At 39.7% G+C, this 20930-nt stretch overlaps 1 protein-coding gene and 1 pseudogene across 1 annotated transcript; both read left to right on the forward strand.

Annotated features, from left to right (window-relative positions):
* Window positions 1–12187: 12187 nt before the first annotated feature.
* LOC126801490 (shaggy-related protein kinase theta) lies at window positions 12188–17138 on the forward strand. Its single transcript, XM_050528853.1, has 13 exons — window positions 12188–12509; window positions 13111–13332; window positions 13492–13584; window positions 14050–14109; window positions 14217–14489; window positions 14584–14658; window positions 15042–15098; window positions 15231–15371; window positions 15607–15657; window positions 15747–15842; window positions 15937–16020; window positions 16366–16468; window positions 16548–17138. The coding sequence occupies exons 1-13, from the start codon at window positions 12444–12446 to the stop codon at window positions 16607–16609; spliced, it is 1383 nt and encodes a 460-aa protein (XP_050384810.1). The 5' UTR covers window positions 12188–12443; the 3' UTR covers window positions 16610–17138.
* A 1345-nt stretch (window positions 17139–18483) lies between these two features.
* On the forward strand, window positions 18484–19822 carry LOC126801491 (GDP-L-galactose phosphorylase 2-like; annotated as a pseudogene).
* The last annotated feature ends 1108 nt before the right edge of the window (window positions 19823–20930 follow it).

Here is a 20930-nt window from a genome sequence, read left to right on the forward strand (position 1 = left end):
GTGACTAAAGCTAAAAACTAGTAATTTTTGTGTCCTAGCATGAAACACCCGGACCTCGTAACTACCCTACACACTCCGGTACCCTAACCGTACTTAATAAGTTATCTAAGAGCGCTTCATAATAATATTTATTTTTGTTGCTAACTATGGACCATACTTCGCTAATCTAACGTCCATTTGTATTAGTACAAGTGTACGATTTTTACTTTGGGTCATTTCCTGTAAGTTTTACTTGGAATCATCTTGTAAATGTATGAAGAGGTAATTCAAGGTAAACTTGCAATATCTTGACTTATTTATGGGCAAATGACAATGAATTATGGGGAGGGGTGCAGAAGGTGTTGGGAGAAATGGTTGCTATCATTTAATGCCGAGCTCTTGGCATTGTATGGTGATGGGGATTTAACTTTGTACCAAAGCATATGAGGATCTGACAAGGTATGTCACATAGTAGAGTCACAGGCTAGGGGAAGGAAAACCCAAAGCACAATGACTGGGAATGTCACAGCATCGCCGTTTTGGCATCAGACATGTCAGAAGGAGAAAGGAGCATGGTTATTGCAGGCTTTTCGTTTTTACTGTGAAATTGGTGCTTGCTTTGCTCATGCCTGATCATATGATAAGTCTTCCGGCAGCAGCAGGTAAACCTTCTGGGAGAACTTGTGTGAGACTTACAAGACATGAGAATAAAGTATTTGATGCTAATCATGATAACTAATTCCCTTGAAGCTGTTACTCTTATATCTTAATTATTCAATTCCTAATTCATGTGTACGTCATATCTTTTCATTTGAATTTCAAGCTTATATTTGGTCGTTAAAATGCTGTGCGACTCTAAGTTCGCCCTCTAAGTTCAAGCGAATATATCAAATGACACGTAATGAAATTTAGGATGTACGAAATCAGGTATGGGTACGCGAAAGCGAAACATTTGAAACATGAAGTGTTTTTTTCAATTATTTTAAAGAAGCGGGTACGTTTTAGAAACCTCGAAATAAAAATTATATATATATTATACAAAAAACATAATAACAAATTTTTAATTTAAGTAACTTAAAGTCTTAAAAACTTAAATAATTTAGTGTTCTACATTCGAAATAACTTAAATATAATGAGAGATCTAAGTATCAATAAAATGGAAAGAGGGTCGGCGACTCAGCGTGAGGTCGAAAATATGTCGATATGAGTCATTTGACTTGACAAATGTAAATCTAGCCCTTCATTTTTTTTAGAAAAAAAAAAACCATAACAAACTCTTATTTTTCTGAAAATACGTTTCCAAACGCTTCCGTCGCGGTTTAGTAATAGCTCTACTTCGGAAGCGGTCCCCGTGTTTCTATGCTATCTAGAATGAGTCTAACGAATCATCTTAAAGAAACTAAGACATAAATGGTTCGTCAATCTACTAGATAAGAATCTATATTTCGCTTTAAAATAGTCAAATATGAAAAAGCTTTTAATAGGCGTCTTATATATCGGAAGCGTGGACGAATAGAGGAAAACCCTATATACATGTGTACGTAGCTAGGTGCAACCCTATATACATGTGAAAGCTATGTATCCCAAAAAAGCTACGCAAGCATATCAATCAAGCAATTCCTCATGGTCATATTGATCATGATCATAGTAAATCAGTTCAAGAATTTTAAATCTCCATCCAAGTATAACCAGTACTACTACCAATTAGAGTCCAATTATCAAAAACTCACATGCAAGTTCACAAACCAGTATTAGATATCACATGCAGGGTGGGTTCCATTTTACCCAGATCGAACTTAAAACCCTAATCTGTCACAGTTAGAGAAGTAGTACAAGCTAACTAGCTAGCTTTGAGCTTAACTTTCCTCTCTATTATTTGGGGCTGTGGGGCATCTTCATATTGCTGTGAATACTCATAGATCAATGTCTGTGTGGATTGACTGAAATGTGATATGTTAAGTCCTGGAGGGACCATTACCAATTAAGCTAGTATAGCCACCTTTGAAGTTCAATCAGTAGAAAACGACTTTCATGATACCAAAAATATGAAATGAGAATAGTGTATGTGTTCATATATACTTGTCTTGTATTTTACGCAGTTTCAATAAACAAATTGTGTGTGTCTACTTGCCATTTGCCAATGTGGCAGAAGGCTGAGCATAAATCCGAGAGATACCAATTGACAATCTATGTGCATCACCACATTATGAGCGATAATTGCATGAAAGGTCCACAATCTCACCCATATGTTTGTTAATTTGTTTGTTTGTTTGTTTTTCCTCATCGATCTGTGTTCAAGTAAGACATTTCATTAAACTTCTTAATTTAGCAAAATTCATGTGTTTTTTCTTAAGCTAACGAAGTTATTTTGAGCAGACACATGAAGCGGCTTTAGTTACTTAATCAAACTCTCTTCTGAATTTCACAAATATTTCATCCCATATGATTTAAGAAATTAAAGATTGAGCAAGTACGAGAAAGAGTATGACCGGTTTCATTACTTGAAAATGAGAAAACAAAACATAAATGCAGGGAAGTATCCAAGGTCACATAAGGCACCATCCCGAATTCCATTCCCCAACATTACTCAAAGTGTTCAGGAATATATATGAGTTAGGTTGATCTAGTTAGCTCTTCTCTGCTTAATCATGGAAACATGAAGATGTTTTCTGCTATACTCAATTTTCCTCCAGGCTAGAGTTTACCTCATATAGCACACACAGGCCTACTCACGTTGATCATATTGATTACCTGATTACACAGCCGCATGAGATAGATCGAGCTGCGCTCCATCATTTCCATTATGAGTCTATCAATTTGCATATATTGTCTCCAAAACCCTAAATAGGAGAGAACGGCAGATTGTGAAGCTGGCCAACCTAACAAAACAACCTTTCAATTAATGGTTCACTTCATTAATTATGCAACTGATAGAGGTATAGATGCAAACTTCCGCGGGCTATATGAGGTAGATTCCATGATTTTAAGAATTTGGTGTAATCTGCCATAACAATTAATTGATGTAACAGGCGATAAAGAGACAATAGCAAAATGTTTGATGAATTATCTTTAAAGAAAATTTAAGATATGTAATTGTTGACACCCCTACTAGCACAGAGCTAGTATGGCATGCCACCGAGCATAAGCATCACTCTCTAGGCGGATCTACAAGTCACTATGTGGCTCAACCATGATATTCATAGCGTACCTCGTCATACAAGCTTTCCAATGATAGTCGGAACTCACCAAGACACCACCGGGAAGTCACCTTTCCGACCTCATCAAGATGACTCCATAGTAAGCCTAGAGGGGCACTTGTCCCACATTGAAGAATATGTAAATGAGAGGGGTTCCCTCACCTATAAAAGGGACCCCTCATCCCACTTAGAAGGGGGATCACTACTTGTATAACTCAAGGCTATTTGCTTATACTAGTGGATTCAAGTGGATGTAGCCTACCCCAAGAGAGAGAGGTGAACCACCATAATAGCTAATCGTGTGATCAGCCACCCATATGGTAATCACTACGTTAACATTGGCGCCGTCTGTGGGAAGCTGACAATTAGCTTCGTCGCTCCCCACCAACAGACCTCCCATGGTCCCCCACACCCCACAGTGCATGAGCTCACTACAGCGCAGTCAGATTTAAAAAAAAAATTTTGACCCTCCCGTGGTCCATGCCTTCCACGGTGGACGTTCTTCCATGCTCCTGCTAGCATGGTGCACGGCTAGTCCCGTAGTCCCACGATTGCTAGCGTAGTACATGACTACTAGCGTAGTACGCGACTGCTAGCACGGTGCACGGCTAGTCCCGTAGTCCCACGACTGCTAGCGTAGTACATGACTACTAGCGTAGTACGCGACTGCTAGCACGGTGTACGGCTAGTCCCGTTGTCCCACGACTGCTAGCGTAGTACATGACTGCTAGCGTAGTACGCGACTGCTAGCACGGTGCAAGACTGTTATCGTAGTCCCTTGACTGCTAGCGTAGTACGACTGCTAGCACTGTGCACGGCTGCTCCCGTAGTCCCATGACTGATGCTCCCATAGTTCCACGGTGGAACTCCACAATCGACCTCCACGGTCCTACTCCACAGTCGGCTTTCATAGTCCTGCTCCACGGTTGACTTCGCAGCCTTCCGTAGTCGCTAGAGAAAAGAAATCATTGGCACAACGGGACTTGCTGGCAAAGCCAACCAACCCACAACAAACCACTACCATAACACATAGAATTGAAAGGAAAATCTCTTCAAACCGGACATCTCCTCACTCAAATCCAAAGCGGCTACTTGCAATCATTCCCCGCGCAAAGGAGCGTCATGCTTGGACACCTCCAACATGATTTTGGTACTTGCATAAAGCGCAACTCCACTCCACATCGGCATAAGATAAGTAAAATGCTATGCCTCCCTACTACTACTATAGAGTTAATTATTACCATGTCTTAGCATGATTTTATTACGCTATAAAGCATGCCTACAACATACCGCACTTGATATGTATACCCAGATGGTTTTCACGCATTGCCTACAACACTTTGTAGAGTTAGCTAGCAATGGTACTTAGTCATATCTTATATGCTTAGAGAATGTGTGACGCACACACTTGAATGTCCAACTTGATTGTGCTAATGAAACTAGGAATTTTTCTAACCATTGTTCAGGAGAACAATTAAATTCCTTATGCAGACTGTTTCATCACACAACACTCAGACATCACAGAATCAGAAATTCTTTCCACACTAAAAAGTGAGAGACTACGCCCAAGAGGGCTCAAGACGTCCTACGCGTAACGCTTATCTACGCTACGATGGATGCACTACGCGTAAGAAGGCTCAAGCCGCGTAAATACGCGCACTACGCCCAAGAGGGCTCAAGACGTCCTACGCGTAACGCTTATCTATGCTATGATGGATGCACTACGCCCAAAAGGGCTCAAGCCGCGTAAATACGTGCACTACGCCCAAGAGGGCTCAAGCCGCGTAAATACGCGCATTACGCCCAAAAGGGCTCAAGACGTCCTACGCGTAACGCTTATCTACGCTATGATGGATGTACTACGCCCAAAAGGGCTCAAGACGTCCTACGCGTAACGCTTATCTACGCTACGATGGATGCACTACGCCCAAGAAGGCTCAAGCCGCGTAAATACGCGCACTACGCCCAAGAGGGCTCAAGACGTCCTACGCGTAACGCTTATCTATGCTATGATGGATGCACTACGCCCAAGAGGGCTCAAGCCGCGTAAATACGTGCACTACACCCAAGAGGGCTCAAGCCGCGTAAATACGCGCACTACGCCCAAGAGGGTTCAAGACGTCCTACTCGTAACGCTTATCTATGCTATGATGGATGCACTACGCCCAAGAGGGCTCAAGCCGCGTAAATACGTGCACTACGCCCAAGAGGGCTCAAGCCGCGTAAATACGCGCACTACGCCCAAGAGGGCTCAAGACGTCCTACGCGTAACGCTTATCTACGCTATGATGGATGCACTACGCCCAAGATGGCTCAAGACGTCCTACGCGTAACGCTTATCTACGCTATGATGGATGCATTACGCCTAAGAGGGCTCAAGCCGCGTAAATACGTGCACTACGCCCAAGAGGGCTCAAGCCGCGTAAATACGCGCACTACACCCAAGAGGGCTCAAAGACGTCCTACGCGTAACGCTTATCTACGCTACGATGGATGCACTACGCCCAAGAGGACTCAAGCCGCGTAAATACGCGCACTACGCCCAAGAGGGCTCAAGCCTCGTAAATACGCGCACTACGCCTAAGAGGGCTCAAGCCGTCCTACGCGCAAAGCACACTGCGCTCAGAGGACGCACTACACCCATGAGGGATCGACATCCTACGCGTACAGCTCACTACGCTACGATAGTAGCTTTACGCTTAAATGTCAACGCCAAAAAGACGTCATACGCGTAGCCTATTACGCTATAATTGACGCACCACGCTCAAATGTCAACGCCAAAAAGATGTCATACGCGTAGCCTATTACGCTATGATTGATGCACCACGCTCTAATTCAACGCCAAAAAGACGTCATACGCGTAGCCTATTACGCTATGATTGACGCACCACGCTCTAATTCAACGTCCAAAAGACGTCCTACACGTAGGTCACTACGCTAAGATGGATGCACAACGCTCTATGTCAGCGCTCAGACGTCCTACGCGCAAAACTCTGCGCTAAGATGGACACATTACGCCCGCAGTGGCTCAACGTCGTCCTATGCACACTGCAATATAGGACGCAGCAGCCTATAGAGGTCTCACTAGCCTTCAAAGGCCATATTGGCATATAAAAGCCACACTCACCCGTAGCGGCCATATTAGTCCAAAGCGCCATCACGCAAGACTACTTCGCCTAAGCACACCGCACACATAGGCCATATCACTCGAAACCGCCTCGTCGACTAGGGGTTTCGGGGACTTACGCACACTCGCGTACTATATCATATTCGGGACCATACATACACACGCATCATCATGTGTCAAACACACATCGCGCCCGCACATTGTTATGATATCCATGACAACAGACATACTTCGTGCACATATGCTTTTATCTTTGTTTTGCAGGTTTACTTCTTGCTTAAGGAGTTCGGGGACTGGTAGGGGTATGCCACCGCCCGGACACTTATGCTCGGTGACATGTTGATTGATAAATTCCCCAAGCAAGAAGTTCGTCTTACTTAGGGACCACGGGGGGACATGTTGGCACCCCTACTATCACAGAGCTAGTATGGCATGCTACCGAGCATAAGCATTACTCTCTAGGCGGATCTACAAGTCACTATGTGGCTCAACCATGATATTCATAGCGTACCTCGTCATACAAGCTTTCCAATGATAGTCGGAACTCACCAAGACACCACCGGGAAGTCACCTTTCCGACCTCATCAAGATGACTCCATAGTAAGCCTAGAGGGGCACTTGTCCCACATTGAAGAATATGTAAATGAGAGGGGTTCCCTCACTTATAAAAGGGACCCCTCATCCCACTTAGAAGGGGGATCACTACTTGTATAACTCAAGGCTATTTGCTTATACTAGTGGATTCAAGTGGACGTAGCCTACCCCAAGAGAGGGAGGTGAACCACTATACTTCTTGTGTCAAACTAAAACTCACTAATAGCTAACCGTGTGATCAGCCACCCATCTGGTAATCATTGCGTTAACAGTAATCTTATAAATATAACCAAAACAGATAATATGCGATTTTTAACGTACTTCTATATAGAAAAAATACAAATTATTAATACGTCTGTCCATATGTTAAAATGCTAATAGCACTCAAATGCGTTGGTTGGTTTGCATATAGATACAAGAAAAGTCTTTTTACCTCTCCTATAGCTTTGATTGAGAAATTGAGAGGTCGGTACGTGGGTTAGTTACATGATGAGATCAATAGGAGAAAAGTGAGGAATAGAGCTTGGATTGGCTTGTAAGTTGTAACTTAAGCACATTTTGGTGAATTATTGAATTGATAAGTTCATTGAAAAAAAAAAAAAAGAATTGATAAGTAGGGCCATTGCCAGGCATAAATAGGCCCTAATTTAATCTACGAGTTTCTCATTTAATTAAAAGACCACCCTCTTCTTATGCATTACCAAATTCAAAAGAGGGAGAAGCTTCAAGTTGCGTAAAGTCACTCGTCCAATTTGGAGAAAGTGCAAACCAGGTCCTGATCAAACTTCAGATGCAGCATTCAGTGGCGGAGGGAGAAAAAAAAATTGAGTGAGGGCACTTTTTTTTGTTCACACAAATATTTTTTGAGAAATAAGTACATACACTATATAGATTTTCCATCATTGAAAGTGCTCCAATTCAATTCAATACAATACATTCCAAGGAGTTCATATATATCCATGTACCATACAAAAATTATTTCAAACGCAAAAGATAACTAAAAACAGAAACAATAGTAGTTAAGTAACCTATAGTTGTCATCGACAAAGTGTCATGTTTTTAAATTGTTAAATTATAGCTTCATTGTCAATGACATTGAACACATTTTTCTCAATGTACACTGTTTTATAAAGTTCACAACTGTCTTAGAATGATTAAATAATCAGAATATTAGAAAAATACATATGAGATTCACAAATCATGAAATCAACTTGAAAAATTCTCTCAAGATTGAAAAATTACAAAATAGAGAAGCATGAAAGCAATAAAGGATAGTAAGAAGAATAGAAGAAGTATCTAACCGACTAACCTTATGATCCAACTAAAATTTGTCTAGACATTAATAGAACACATACGGAGACAAAAGTCTTGTTGATCTCATATTGAATTTTTGCAAGTACGAGAAAGAGGAACAAACACAGAAGCTTTGATAGAATATTGAGGATTTGAAGACTCTTGGGAAAGTGAATAAATGATCTTAGGTTTTGTCCATCTTTTAATAATAAATAGGTACAAGGGAAGCTTCATAGCCCGATAGGGTTGGTTACATTTCACAAGTAAAACTGTAAAAAAAAAAAAATAATCTCAATGTGAGGCACAATTGAATCAAAGTGAACCAAAACTAAATTTGAGTGTAGGCACATGCCTATACTCGTCCTATACTGCCTCCGCCCCTGGTTGCATTGTGCGATTTCGGACAAAAACTCCGATGAATCGATGACTTGCCTGTTTCAGCGGCTTCTCGTCGTACCGAAGTGATCCCATATTGTAGTAGCACTAGGCGTTACACCATCATGCCCCTTTGGTGGTTCAGAAGGTCGAGTTTTCTTGTTACTACTCTGGCTGGAACGCTGGGTGCAAGTATTAGTGTGTCTAGTTGTATTCCCGGTTTGGACATGAAACTCTTGCTTCCATAGAAGAGTGTATTTTCCTCATTGGGCTAATTTTATTTTTTTGGTAATGTCATTGGGCTAATAGTTAGTTACAGAGCAGTTTATATGTTGGGCCTAGAAATCTGCTCGGATGTATAAATAAGTAAACAGACCAGAATGTCCAACAAAAATTTTCGATGCTCAAGACCCGGCAAAATCAAATAAGTGATGTTTAAGCTATGTCAATTGTCAAGTGCCAACTGTTGTAATCTTCTATGGTAGATAGACATAGCTGGGAAAATGAAGTTCAAATTGATGTAGCGCTAGGCTTGATGTATGAATAAATTTTATAAAGGGCCCTTTTATAAAAAAGAAATTGATGTCATTATGTGGAATAATGGCATTTCTCGCGAAAGCTGACTTCATCTAAATATATTAAATTTTCTGATTTATTCTCTCTTCAATTAAATTTCAAATGTATACTATCTTTCCAAGCATTATGCATTGTTCAGGTCATTGGAGTACCACAAAGGCACAAACAATACCCATTTTTAATACCTCAATTACATTTCGGATGTTTACAAAAGCATCGAAACTTATTTGATATGCTATTATCAAACGAACGTAAAGTACGTACGTGAAACGAAAAAAATATAAACGTTGATTTTCAACATGCGATTTTGATATTATTTAGTGTTCAACTCCATGCAACCATTGTCTATATTTTAGTGTTCGACTCCATGGGCCAGTTTGGGGTAGCTTTTAGACCCGGCTTTTAGACCAAAAGCGTTTTTCGCATTCAATGGGGATATTTGGTAAATTCAAGATTTTGGCTTTTGGGCAGAAGCGTTGTTGCCAACAGCAGGAAATCAAAAGCTGCTATAGGGTAGCTTTTGGAAACAGCTTTGTGGAACGGATGAAAAACAGGGAGATTGATTAAATGAACTTCTTTGACTACCTATTTTCTTCTTGTCTTATTTAAAAATTACATTGAACCTAAAAATTTGATAGTTATTTGAAACTTTAAATTGACTCATGCATTCACCTATAATTCAAACCACACCCATCCATTAATTTATTGGTCCAACCTCCATCTTCTTCGGCATATCTCTCCCCTTTTTTGAATCTGCAATTTCATTTTTAACATGGGGGATTGATCTCGACAAAAGGGAGATAAGAGCATAATGAATAAATAAAATAATTATCTTTAACAATTGATATAAAATAAAATTAACTATATAAAGAGATAAATTAACCAAGATATTTTTTTTTTCAATAATATGCCAAGAGAAATAGTTTTTGAATGTATAATAGTTGGAAACTTGAAAGTTACATTATAATTTAGCATTCATATCTTATATAGTAATTATGCATTTCAACAACACTTTCGGAAAACAGTTTATCAAACACCTTAACTGTTTCATCTCACAACTGCTTCAAAAGTCATTTTGCTCACAGCTTATTCAAAAGTCATTTTACTCACAGCACAACTGTCCCAAACTGGGCCCATGTTTGCTAACTTTGTTAAGTAGCTTTTGGGACAATTCAAGCATGGAATTCTCAAATTGATAGTAGATGAATCTAATTCTAAACCTCTCAAGTTGAAGTTATAGGAAGTGGTAAAGTAAAACAAACGATCAATTAACTTCTGCTTTATTTTTTTTGAAACTATGAAACAAATTCATTAGACATAAAAGCCAATTCGAGCTCAAGGCTCCTTAATGATCATAATGAACATGCATAAGAGTGACAAAACTACCTCTAAGCAGACACTAACCAACTAGGCAATAAATCTAAAAAAAAAAAAATTTGTCGAGATCCGCTACACTACACTCACCCGAAGAGAGGAGCATTAGAAAAAATAAATAAACTAGAGGCTAGTTTAATACATGAAGTCCACAAGGTCCAAATAAAAGTAAAATCCTAAGCCCAAAAGTTGATTAAGCCGTCTCTATCTCCACTTCACCGAGCACCATACCATCACCGCATTGGTCCACATTGCTGACCTTCAAGAAGATGTCACTCATTCTAGCAAAGAAGATGCATGCCTCCCCATCTAAAAAGGAAGAAGAGAGTCAAAGAGCAACAAAATCACTCCACAAAGGGAGATCTTGCACCCAAGAGCAACACCATTATCCCGATGAAGAGACAAACACCTCAGTCATTGGCAAGAGACAGAGCACCTTCTAGTGCAACACCCAAAACCAATCCCACTACCGCACAACTCGAAGAACAGCAAATCAAGACAAAGTCGAATCCAACACTCAAACCCTTGGGCATCACATGTTCGTAAAATCAAATGACTCCAAATTAACAACACTTGTCCCGCGGCCTCATGGCGACGACGAAGCAAGCCTCACTGGCGCGGAGCACCACCGGACATGAGGACTATGGCAGGGTTGCTGCTATACGGTGCTTTGGGGAAGGAGGGAGGGTTTAGAGTTTTTTAAATTTATCATTTAACTTCCGCTTGTTTCATCTATTTTCTGTTAAATTGGGACGATTCAAACCTGTCTCTTCAAAACCCCAAGTCTCAAATAACTTCGAATTGAACCTTTCCCTATATCCCTCGCTAGTGGAATATGAAACTAGGGCACAAATCAAATGTCTTTTAGGGTTTAGGAGAAAATCGAGTTAACCCCCTTGAATCCATCACAACTTCATCAACACTCATGCCATAAACAAATGAAAATGCACTTTTTTTTTTACAATGACCAAAAAGCACTGCCATCATCACACCCACACAGCCCCCTCACATAGCCATCATTGCTACACACATTCGCAGTGCTCCCTCCCCCTCAGAACCTGGCTACCAAGAAAGCTACAAAAAAAATCGCACCTGCACCTCCTCAACATTCCACCACTCAACTCCATTACACGCTCGATCTCATGTACAATTTACGTCACTGGACAAAAGATCGCCGCAACTCAAATTAATGTCCTAACTTACTAATTTAGGCAAATTTCACGAGCTTTAACAGCTAATCATCTTCGAGTCAGCGACCGATTCTCAAGGGCACTAAATCATTATTCTTAGCCAGCATTTGTTTAATAAGTCCCCTAAGTAACTTCAAACATAAAAGCCCTAAGAACTTGACCGCAAAAACAAACCGTCCAATTGACCGGTCAAAAAGACCCCCCGAATATTCCGTTCGTAATCCAGCGCCGGTCCCTCTCAAGGTCACAATACCCAATCACGCACCGTCCGATGTTTGATCACACCCAATCGACGGTTGATCGTGCTTGTTTGACTGGCGGTGTGTAATAAAGAAATAGCGCAAGGCTGGAATGAGCGTTTTTTTTTGTTTCGGTCTACGGTCCAAAGTTTGACCGGAGAAAAGAAGAAAACCAGCTAAAAAAACAGAGGAGGACAAATTTGTAGAGAGAGAGAGAGAGAGAGAGAGAGAGAGAAAACGAAATCAGGAAAACTCTTAAGAGGAGAGAGAGAGAGAGAGAGAGGCTCTGTGTTTGTTTTGGTTTTCTTCTTTCTTCTTTCTTCTTCCTTTGATTTTGTTTGAGGTGTGTTTCATCTGGTGATTTGAAATCAAAGGAAGAGAGGAGGAGGAGGAGGAAGGAGAGAGAGGAAGGCCTGTGCATTTCTCTCTCTTCTTATTGTTTGTGTGAGGAAGGTTATTTAGGGTTTGAAGATTGTAGAAGAAGAAGAAGTAAACGAAGATGAATATGATGCGTCGGCTTAAGAGCATTGCGTCCGGCCGGAGCTCTGTTTCGTCCGACCCGCCGGTGAGTTTCGATTTCTGATGTTTTTTCAGGCGTTTAGAGCTTTGTAAGTGTTTGATTACTAGTTTATACAAGTGTATGAGCCCAGAGCTTGGAATTTCTAGCTTGGAGATGTGTGGAGGTTGCGTTGTTTGTAATATTTGGCTTATGAATGGATTTTGTGGATTGATTTTTGGATTATATGATTATGATTATGCATGAGTTGCTCTTTTAGGTGTGTGAATTTGAAAAAGATTGCGAGTTTTTGTCGATTTATAAAGGATTTATGAGGATCATTTGGCTTGTTTTTTTGTATTTTTAATCACATTCTGTCTTTTTGAGCTTCTTTGGCGGTTCAATCTGTGTGCACTTTAGTTAAACATCGGAATTTGACAGGTTGCGTTTGAGTATGTGAACTTGACAATGTTGTGTCTCATTCGTTTTATGTTAATGGTGCAATCTGTAGGACCCTCTTACTCTCCAAATTGTGGATGTTAAGATATGATAATAGCTGTGAGATGATATGGGAGTTTTTTTTTCTGTCATGATTTTGGATATTTTGGATGCGGCTTTTAATTTTATTCAGAATGTCGATCACTTATAGTATTTTTTTTTCTTTTTTCAGGGTGGCGATTCCAGCTCAAAGAGATCAAAGTTTGATCAACAAACTGAAAAGAAGGTTACTGACCAGAATACAAGATCAACGTCGATGGAATCAGCTGCTAGCACATCCAGTGCTTCTTTTGGAGCTAAGATAGAGGCCAAAGAAGAAAAATCTACTGCTGATCAGCTTCCAAACGATATGCATCAAATGAAAATCAGAGATGCCCACACCCATGATGTAAAGGTAATTTCTTTACTAGGTTCTTATTATTTTCCATTTTTCTTCTCTTCATGTAATCATACGTAGGTATTAATTATGCTGCTATTTAAGTCCGAGGCAGAGTTTTCAACAGCCAAATCTGGATTGGTCACCAAATTAACAATTCTGAATTTCCCTTAACAGGATATGGAAGAAACTTTTGTATGTGGTAATGGAACGGAAACCGGTCATATCATTGCAACGACAGTAGGCGGTCAAAATGGACAACCTAAACAGGTGACGTCATGTCTATGGTTCAGTGGCTTTGTATTTGTCATGTGTATAAAACTTAATGAAATACTGCAAGTTTTAATGTTAAATAATTTTGGCTAGTATACAAGATGTTTCTTTAGTAGGATAGAGTACATGTTTGGGTATCTTTCTGGCTTGGGTTTCTCAGAGTCTACAGATTGATCTTTAAACTGTTATATATTTGATTAGAGAACTGTTGATTTGTAGCCGATGCTTTCCTTCATATTATGTTCAAAGCTTGTCACATTAGAGGACAATATACCAAGTCCCTTGTATTTTATTCTCTACCTTAATATTATTTGAGCTTTGTATTAAACAAAATGGAATTTAACTTCTCTCCCTGTGATCGTTTGTCTCTTGAATCTTTGCTTCATCTAGATGTGATTGTTAGATGCTATATCTTATTTGAGAGCTTGTAATCAAAATGTTATACTTTTGTTTTGGTTACAGACAATCTCTTACATGGCAGAGCGCGTAGTTGGCACTGGTTCGTTTGGAGTCGTCTTTCAGGTACTTGGGATTAGTTATACGTGTTTGACATAGGTTTTGCTTGTTCTGTTTGACCAACGTTTTAGATTCAATCTATTTTCTTTCTTACTGTAATTTTTTTTTTGCAGGCCAAGTGCCTGGAAACAGGTGATGCAGTTGCAATTAAAAAGGTGCTGCAGGATAAAAGATATAAAAATAGAGAACTTCAGATCATGCGCTTACTGGACCACTCTAATGTTGTTCAATTGAAGCATTGTTTCTTTTCAACTACTGAAAAGGAGGAGCTTTACCTTAACCTTGTCCTTGAGTATATATCGGAGACTGTTTACAGGGTGTCAAAACATTATGTCAGGATGAACCAACATGTTCCCATTATTTATGTGCAGTTGTACACATACCAGGTGATTTTGGATTTAGTTTAACTTATAATAGTTGGTAAGGAGGTTATTCTTATGCCTATTCTGGGTTTTAACTTATATGTTTTCTCTCCTGTAGATTTGTCGGGCATTGAATTACTTGCACCATGTTGTTGGTGTGTGTCATCGTGATATTAAGCCACAGAATTTGCTGGTGAGATAATTTTGATAATAATGCCCATACATACGAACCACCAATTAGATTTCACTTTCACATTCACATTCACAGTCTGATGAAATACATAAATGTAGTTACACTTGACACTATTAAGTTAAAGCGAACCCCTTCCAATCAGAAAAACAAACAAACAAGTTAACTTTTGATTTGGAGTCAAAACCAAGACTTCCTACGTAGAAAAAGGGATAGATACCCACACTCTGCGCGCTGGTGGTTGACTTAACACCAAGTTTGGCAGAGTTATTTGAATTGAGAATGCATTATAGCCTTAGTATTCTTGTCCATGTATCTGATTCAGTTGTTTTGAGATTGTACCTGAAGTCTTTATACAGATATTGAGGTTCTGTTGCATATTGCAGGTCAATCCCCACACTCATCAGCTTAAAATATGTGATTTTGGGAGCGCAAAGATGCTGGTATGTCTTTTATCATGTGAATTTGAAGGGACCAATGATATCTAGACATATGCTAAAGCTTAGTGAATCAGTTATAACTAATCCCAAGCACCTGAAAGATGACTCATGTATTTTTTTTCCTTCTGATTTCAGGTACCAGGTGAAGCAAACATATCGTATATTTGCTCACGATATTATAGAGCTCCAGAACTCATATTTGGGGCTACGGAATATACAACTGCAATTGATATGTGGTCGGTTGGATGTGTATTTGCCGAGCTCCTCCTTGGGCAGGTGAGTATATATTTGAAGTTATGTGTATATCCAAGTTGTGTAGATTCAGAAAAAAAAGAAAAGAAAAAGCTTAACTGCTACTTTTGCATGTTGACGTGGTGGGGCTGTAATTTCTATATTGTTACATGGGGAATATGCTTTTTTGTTTTCAAATCCCGGATATATTTCTTCTTTGTTTTCATTTTTTGTTACGCTCGACTATTTCTCATATCTGCTGGGTATTGCTTTATTGCAGCCTCTGTTTCCTGGGGAGAGTGGTGTTGATCAGCTGGTGGAAATCATAAAAGTATGGGATGCATGGTCATCTTATTTCTAGTTCAGGTGATAGCTTTGCTATTTTGCTTTCTAAGTTTGTTTATTCTGGAATGATCCTAGATTCTTGGAACACCAACCAGAGAAGAAATAAAGTGCATGAATCCAAACTACACAGAGTTCAAGTTTCCTCAAATTAAAGCTCACCCCTGGCATAAGGTATACCCAGTATTTCAATTAAGAGGTATCCATGATCAGCTTTTTACCAAATGTTCTTAGCAGAGAATCTTATTCTGCTGCTTGTTACCTTCAGATATTCCACAAGCAAATGCCCCCTGAAGCTGTGGATCTTGTATCAAGGCTGCTCCAGTATTCACCAAATCTGCGTTGTACTGCTGTAAGTATATAAATTGCTTTTTAATTATTTTTCGATGTAGTTGCCATGGTATAAGATTAGTCTTTCCTATCTCAGTTAAGATATTATAGATTTTAGTACCTTTTATTCAACCCTTTGGAAGGAATGTTAAGAGTGCGATTCACCACTTTACATGGTGATGTTGCAGAGTTAGCATCTATTCTATCAATTGGTTAGTTGCTTTTACACGTAAGTTATATGCAATCAGATGGTTGTAGGCATTCAATTTAAAATGAGAAATGGAATGTTCATTCCAGTGATTTATTCTGACTGATTGTTATGAGCATTTTGTTCAAAGTTAAATTCTAAAATTGTTTCTTGTTTCAGTTAGAGGCTTGTGCGCACCCTTTCTTTGATGATTTGAGAGACCCAAATGTAAGCTTGCCCAATGGACGGGCAGTACCTCCTCTGTTCGATTTCACAGCTCAAGGTAAGCTATTGGATTCTTCCTCTGGCATTATTGATTTCAAGGTTTTCAAGTCTTAATCTTGATGTCAAATACTCTACAGAACTGGCCGGTGCATCCACTGAACTCCGACATCGTCTCATCCCCGAGCATGCTAGAAATTAGTGGCTGAACCTAGGGGTGTCACATATCTCCATGATGTAAATGCATTTTTGATTGCTTGGATGCTCGAGCCGTGCTGCCTTCACCATTTTGCAAATTACGACAGGGGTAGTGGCGGTAAGTTCCTGGTTGGATGTCTGCTGAGACAGATAGAGGAGTTTTTCTGAGGCAGTGGGGCTGCTTGGCAACAAGATTCTAACACTTCTGTTTTACATTGTACCAATGTACACCTTGACTGTGAAAGATGAGTTGTTTCATATATCTCACCCTCGTCATATAGTTTTATGGGTATTGTGGAAACTAACCTAATGTGATCACTTAGATTTATTAGGTTCTCACTGTATACTGTTCCACTGTTACAAAGGAATTGAAGTACACGAGTTGATTTGCCCATTTGAATTATCACTCTAAGCATCAGTAAGGAAAAACTGAAGCACCGTTCTTGTAGCTTATAGATTTGTAACAATTTTTTGGAGTACAATTTGACAAGCGCGCATCGATCAGATGAAGTTGTCTTGATTTCCGGCATGCTTAAGAAGCATATGGGCTTATAAATGTTTATTTGAATCATAACTTGCTTTAGTTGCTCATGGAAGTTCCATGGAAAGAGAGCTTTACAAAGATATAATTCGAATCTGGATATATTTGCCTATGTAAAAATATATATGCTTCGTACAGCGCTCATAAACTATCTAAACCAAAGCATTGGTGTGATTGAGCAAAGCTATCTAAACCAAACCATTTATGTGATTGAACAATGTCGTGTTTGATGCAGGCAGCCATTGATTGTGGATGCAGGTGCAGATCGATTGTATCTGCTTCAAAATCTAAATAGGCAAATCCTGAAGATTTCAGAGTTAGGGTTTCATTCACTACTTTACTTGCCCGATTAAACGATTCTGTTTCTTTAATCTGAGTAACTTATGAGATATCCGCCCTTGTGCTGAATAAGGAGTCTTTCCATGTTGATTAGTGGTGTGGAAGCCAACCTGCCCTCTTTGTGGCTTCGATTTTCGCTTGCACTGCAACTTCATCAGTTAAAGACTGCATCTTCAGTGTTGCTTGAGGCCTTATTTGGCCTGACAACTTCAACTTCTTGTTTCTTGATGACTGGTTCATTCTGAATTTGTTTGCCAAGAACATCTCGAGAGGACTTTTTAGAATCTTGGGCTTCCAAATATTCATCGACCATGACTTTCCACCCATCAACAGGTGATCGAGCAAGATCACGAATCTGCTTACCAATTGTTGTTGCCTTGAGAGTCTCCACAGTCATTGTCATCATCTTTAGTCTAGTTAAAGACTCAGAGATTGAAGCCTCAGTAGCCTTTTCCTTATCACTGTTTTGGAGAGCTTCCTTGATCTTCAAGACCTCTTCATCAATTTTTTGAGAAGCCTCACTAGTCAAAACCCGAGCCGCCTCAGCACTTGCATTGCTCTCTTTATTAATATCAGCCTCAAGTACTCCTTCACAGCCATTGCTATCGTATCCACTCCTGCAACAACTATCACCTGATTCTTCATCATTGCTTAAAGACTGAACAGAAAATAATCGTGCAACTATTCGGTCTCTATGCAAACTTTCTCCAGTAATTCAGTGAATGAGACTTGGTTCTCGTCATGGTAAAAATAAAGAGAAGAGATATCTACTATGAGATGAAGCAGTGAAATTGTCTATATAGAGAGAGATTCGTCATACCGATCACAAATAGGAAAAGAAGTCCTTATCACACATGGAAAAGAATGCCACGTCTTGATCGGAAAAGAGAAAGCATGAGATACAAGCTACGTTCTACTTCTGCTATAAAATCCATTTAAGAAACTAATAACAAAGAAAACCTCAAGAAACAAAAAAATAAGAGCAAAGAAAAGAGAGAATGATGCTGAAGATCAAGAAATTTCCTACTATGGTATCGAATTACCAAGAAGATGAGGCGGATGAGGGGCGTCGAGTTGGGGGTTGTGGCCGCAACTGCTTCAACAAATGTTGCATTACCGGAGCGAAACTTCCATTTTATGCTTTCAAGAAGCAAAACCGTTCACCTGGTGAGGAGAAGCAAGACGCTCCTATATCGTTTCTTGACTCATTAGTTCTTGGAGAGTGGGAGAATCGTATGAAGAAAGGCCTGTTTCGATACGATGTCACTGCCTGCGAAACCAAGGTGATCCCAGGCCAGTTTGGCTTCATTGCCCAGCTGAATGAGGGTCGCCACCTCAAGAAGAGACCAACCGAGTTTCGAGTCGACAAGGTCCTCCAACCTTTCGATGGAAACAAGTTCAACTTCACCAAAGTTGGCCAAGAAGAGGTTCTGTTCCAGTTTGAAGCGAGTGAAGATGGTGAAGTGCAGTTTCACCCTGCTGCTCCTATTGATGTTGCAAAATCTGCAAGCGTTGTTGCCATCAATGTCAGTCCAATTGAATATGGGCATGTGTTGTTGATTCCTCGGATTCTTGAGTCTTTGCCACAAAGAATTGATCGTGAAAACTTCTTGTTGGCACTTCACATGGCTAAAGAAGCAGGAAGTCCTTACTTCCGAGTAGGTTACAACAGCTTGGGTGCATTTGCTACCATAAATCACCTTCATTTTCAGGCTTACTACTTGGCCTTCACCTTTCCCATCGAAAAGGCTCCTACCAAGAAAATAACCAGTTTGGATGTTGGGGTGAAGATCTCTGAGCTTGTGAGCTATCCTGTCAGAGGTCTAGTTTTTGAGGATGGAAGTACTATGGAAGCATTGTCGTACGCTGTCTCGGATGCCTGCATTTGCCTTCAAGAGAACAACATTGCTTACAATGTCCTCATATCCGACTCAGGAAAGCGAATCTTTCTCTTGCCACAGTGTTATGCCGAGAAACAAGCACTTGGGGGGGGGGGGGGGGGGGGGGGTCAGGGCGGAGCTTCTGGATACTCAGGTGAATCCAGCTGTGTGGGAAATTAGTGGACATATGGTGTTAAAGAGGAAGAAAGACTATGATGAGGCATCTGATGAAAATGCTCAGAAGCTCCTTGCTGAGGTCTCTCTTTCGGAAGAGAGGTTCAAAGAGGTGAATGCTCTTATATTTGGAGCCATTGCTTGTTGTGGTGGTAATGGGAAACCAAATTTACTTGAGGATGCAGATGTGAAGCCTCGTTCTTATGAAGAAGTTAATGAAATTTACAGAAGCTCCAATGATGCTATGATGTCCCGGACACAAGAATGCATTGTTCTGCGGTAATGAGCAGATTGGTGGCATTGGGATTTTGCCCCTGTGAATCTAATATTGTAGTTAGCCATCTGATTTATGCAAGCCTTATTGGTAAATAGCTCTAGACTAGGCAGTAACAGGTGTGCGGATTTTGCACTACTATGAAAGGAGGGTGCATCAATAAAGCTCTCTTCAATTTCAGAAGTTATTATGAGATTCTATATTTGCATGAAACATCTAAGAGAAAAATTTACATGTATTTCAAAACAGTCATTTTTGTTATAAATGAAAGAAAAGAGAGTGAGAGAAGAGAGAATTGACACATAGAATCAAATATATATTATTAAGTAGAGAACCCTTTCTTATATAGAGATGAGGTTAGGGTACAAATTACAATAATATTTCTAAACGACTAATTACAAGAATGTTCACTAATAATATATTTACAACAAGTTTTTGTTTGTAGTAAACCACCGCTACAGAGAGATTGCAGATTGCAAAGACTATAGTCAGTACAAAAACAGAACATAGATTATAAGTTTATACCAGATTTCATAGAGATTGCAGTACACATAGATTACACGCATCCATTATACATATTTACAGCATATCCATTTCACATAGATCTTTTGACATAGATTTTCAGCCGTTTCATATATACAGCACATCATGTTCCATTTTCAAAGGAACCAGAATACTTCATCACATTCTTACTTACAAAATGATAGTATGTGTCCACCAATGCAGATTACCAGTTAAAACTATTGCTACTGCTGTCCAGAGTGATACAATGCATTGGCGGTTGTCCTACTCCAGCCAAACCACAAAAGAAAAACTATCAGCCAGTTATTTCTGCTCCAGCTTGCCAAAGAGGCAAAGACATTGACTTTGGTTTGTTGTAATTTTTTTCAGTAGAGGAAGGAAACCATTTCACACTCTGATTCCCATACATATGAGGAAAACCATTTAATTTCATGTACTCTAAGCAAACATCCTTGTAAACTAAACTCTAAGCAAATATAATTCATAAACCATAGCACTTCATATATGTCTTGTGACACATATTCAGTTCTTTGGCTCTCACTCATTAAAAAAATGTAGACACATTCTTCTACACAAGAAACAAAGCAACACATTA

This window comes from Argentina anserina, chromosome 7, assembly GCF_933775445.1.
Source record: "Argentina anserina chromosome 7, drPotAnse1.1, whole genome shotgun sequence".
Lineage (NCBI taxonomy): Eukaryota > Viridiplantae > Streptophyta > Magnoliopsida > Rosales > Rosaceae > Argentina > Argentina anserina.

Coding starts and splice junctions, on each gene's coding strand:
- LOC126801490 (XM_050528853.1), top strand. CDS start 12,444: ATGAATATGATGCGTCGGCTTAAGAGCATTGCGTCCGGCCGGAGCTCT. Junction 14,490..14,583: donor TGCAGTTGTACACATACCAG/GTGATTTTGGAT, acceptor TCTCTCCTGTAG/ATTTGTCGGGCATTGAATTA. Junction 15,099..15,230: donor TTGGGAGCGCAAAGATGCTG/GTATGTCTTTTA, acceptor TTCTGATTTCAG/GTACCAGGTGAAGCAAACAT.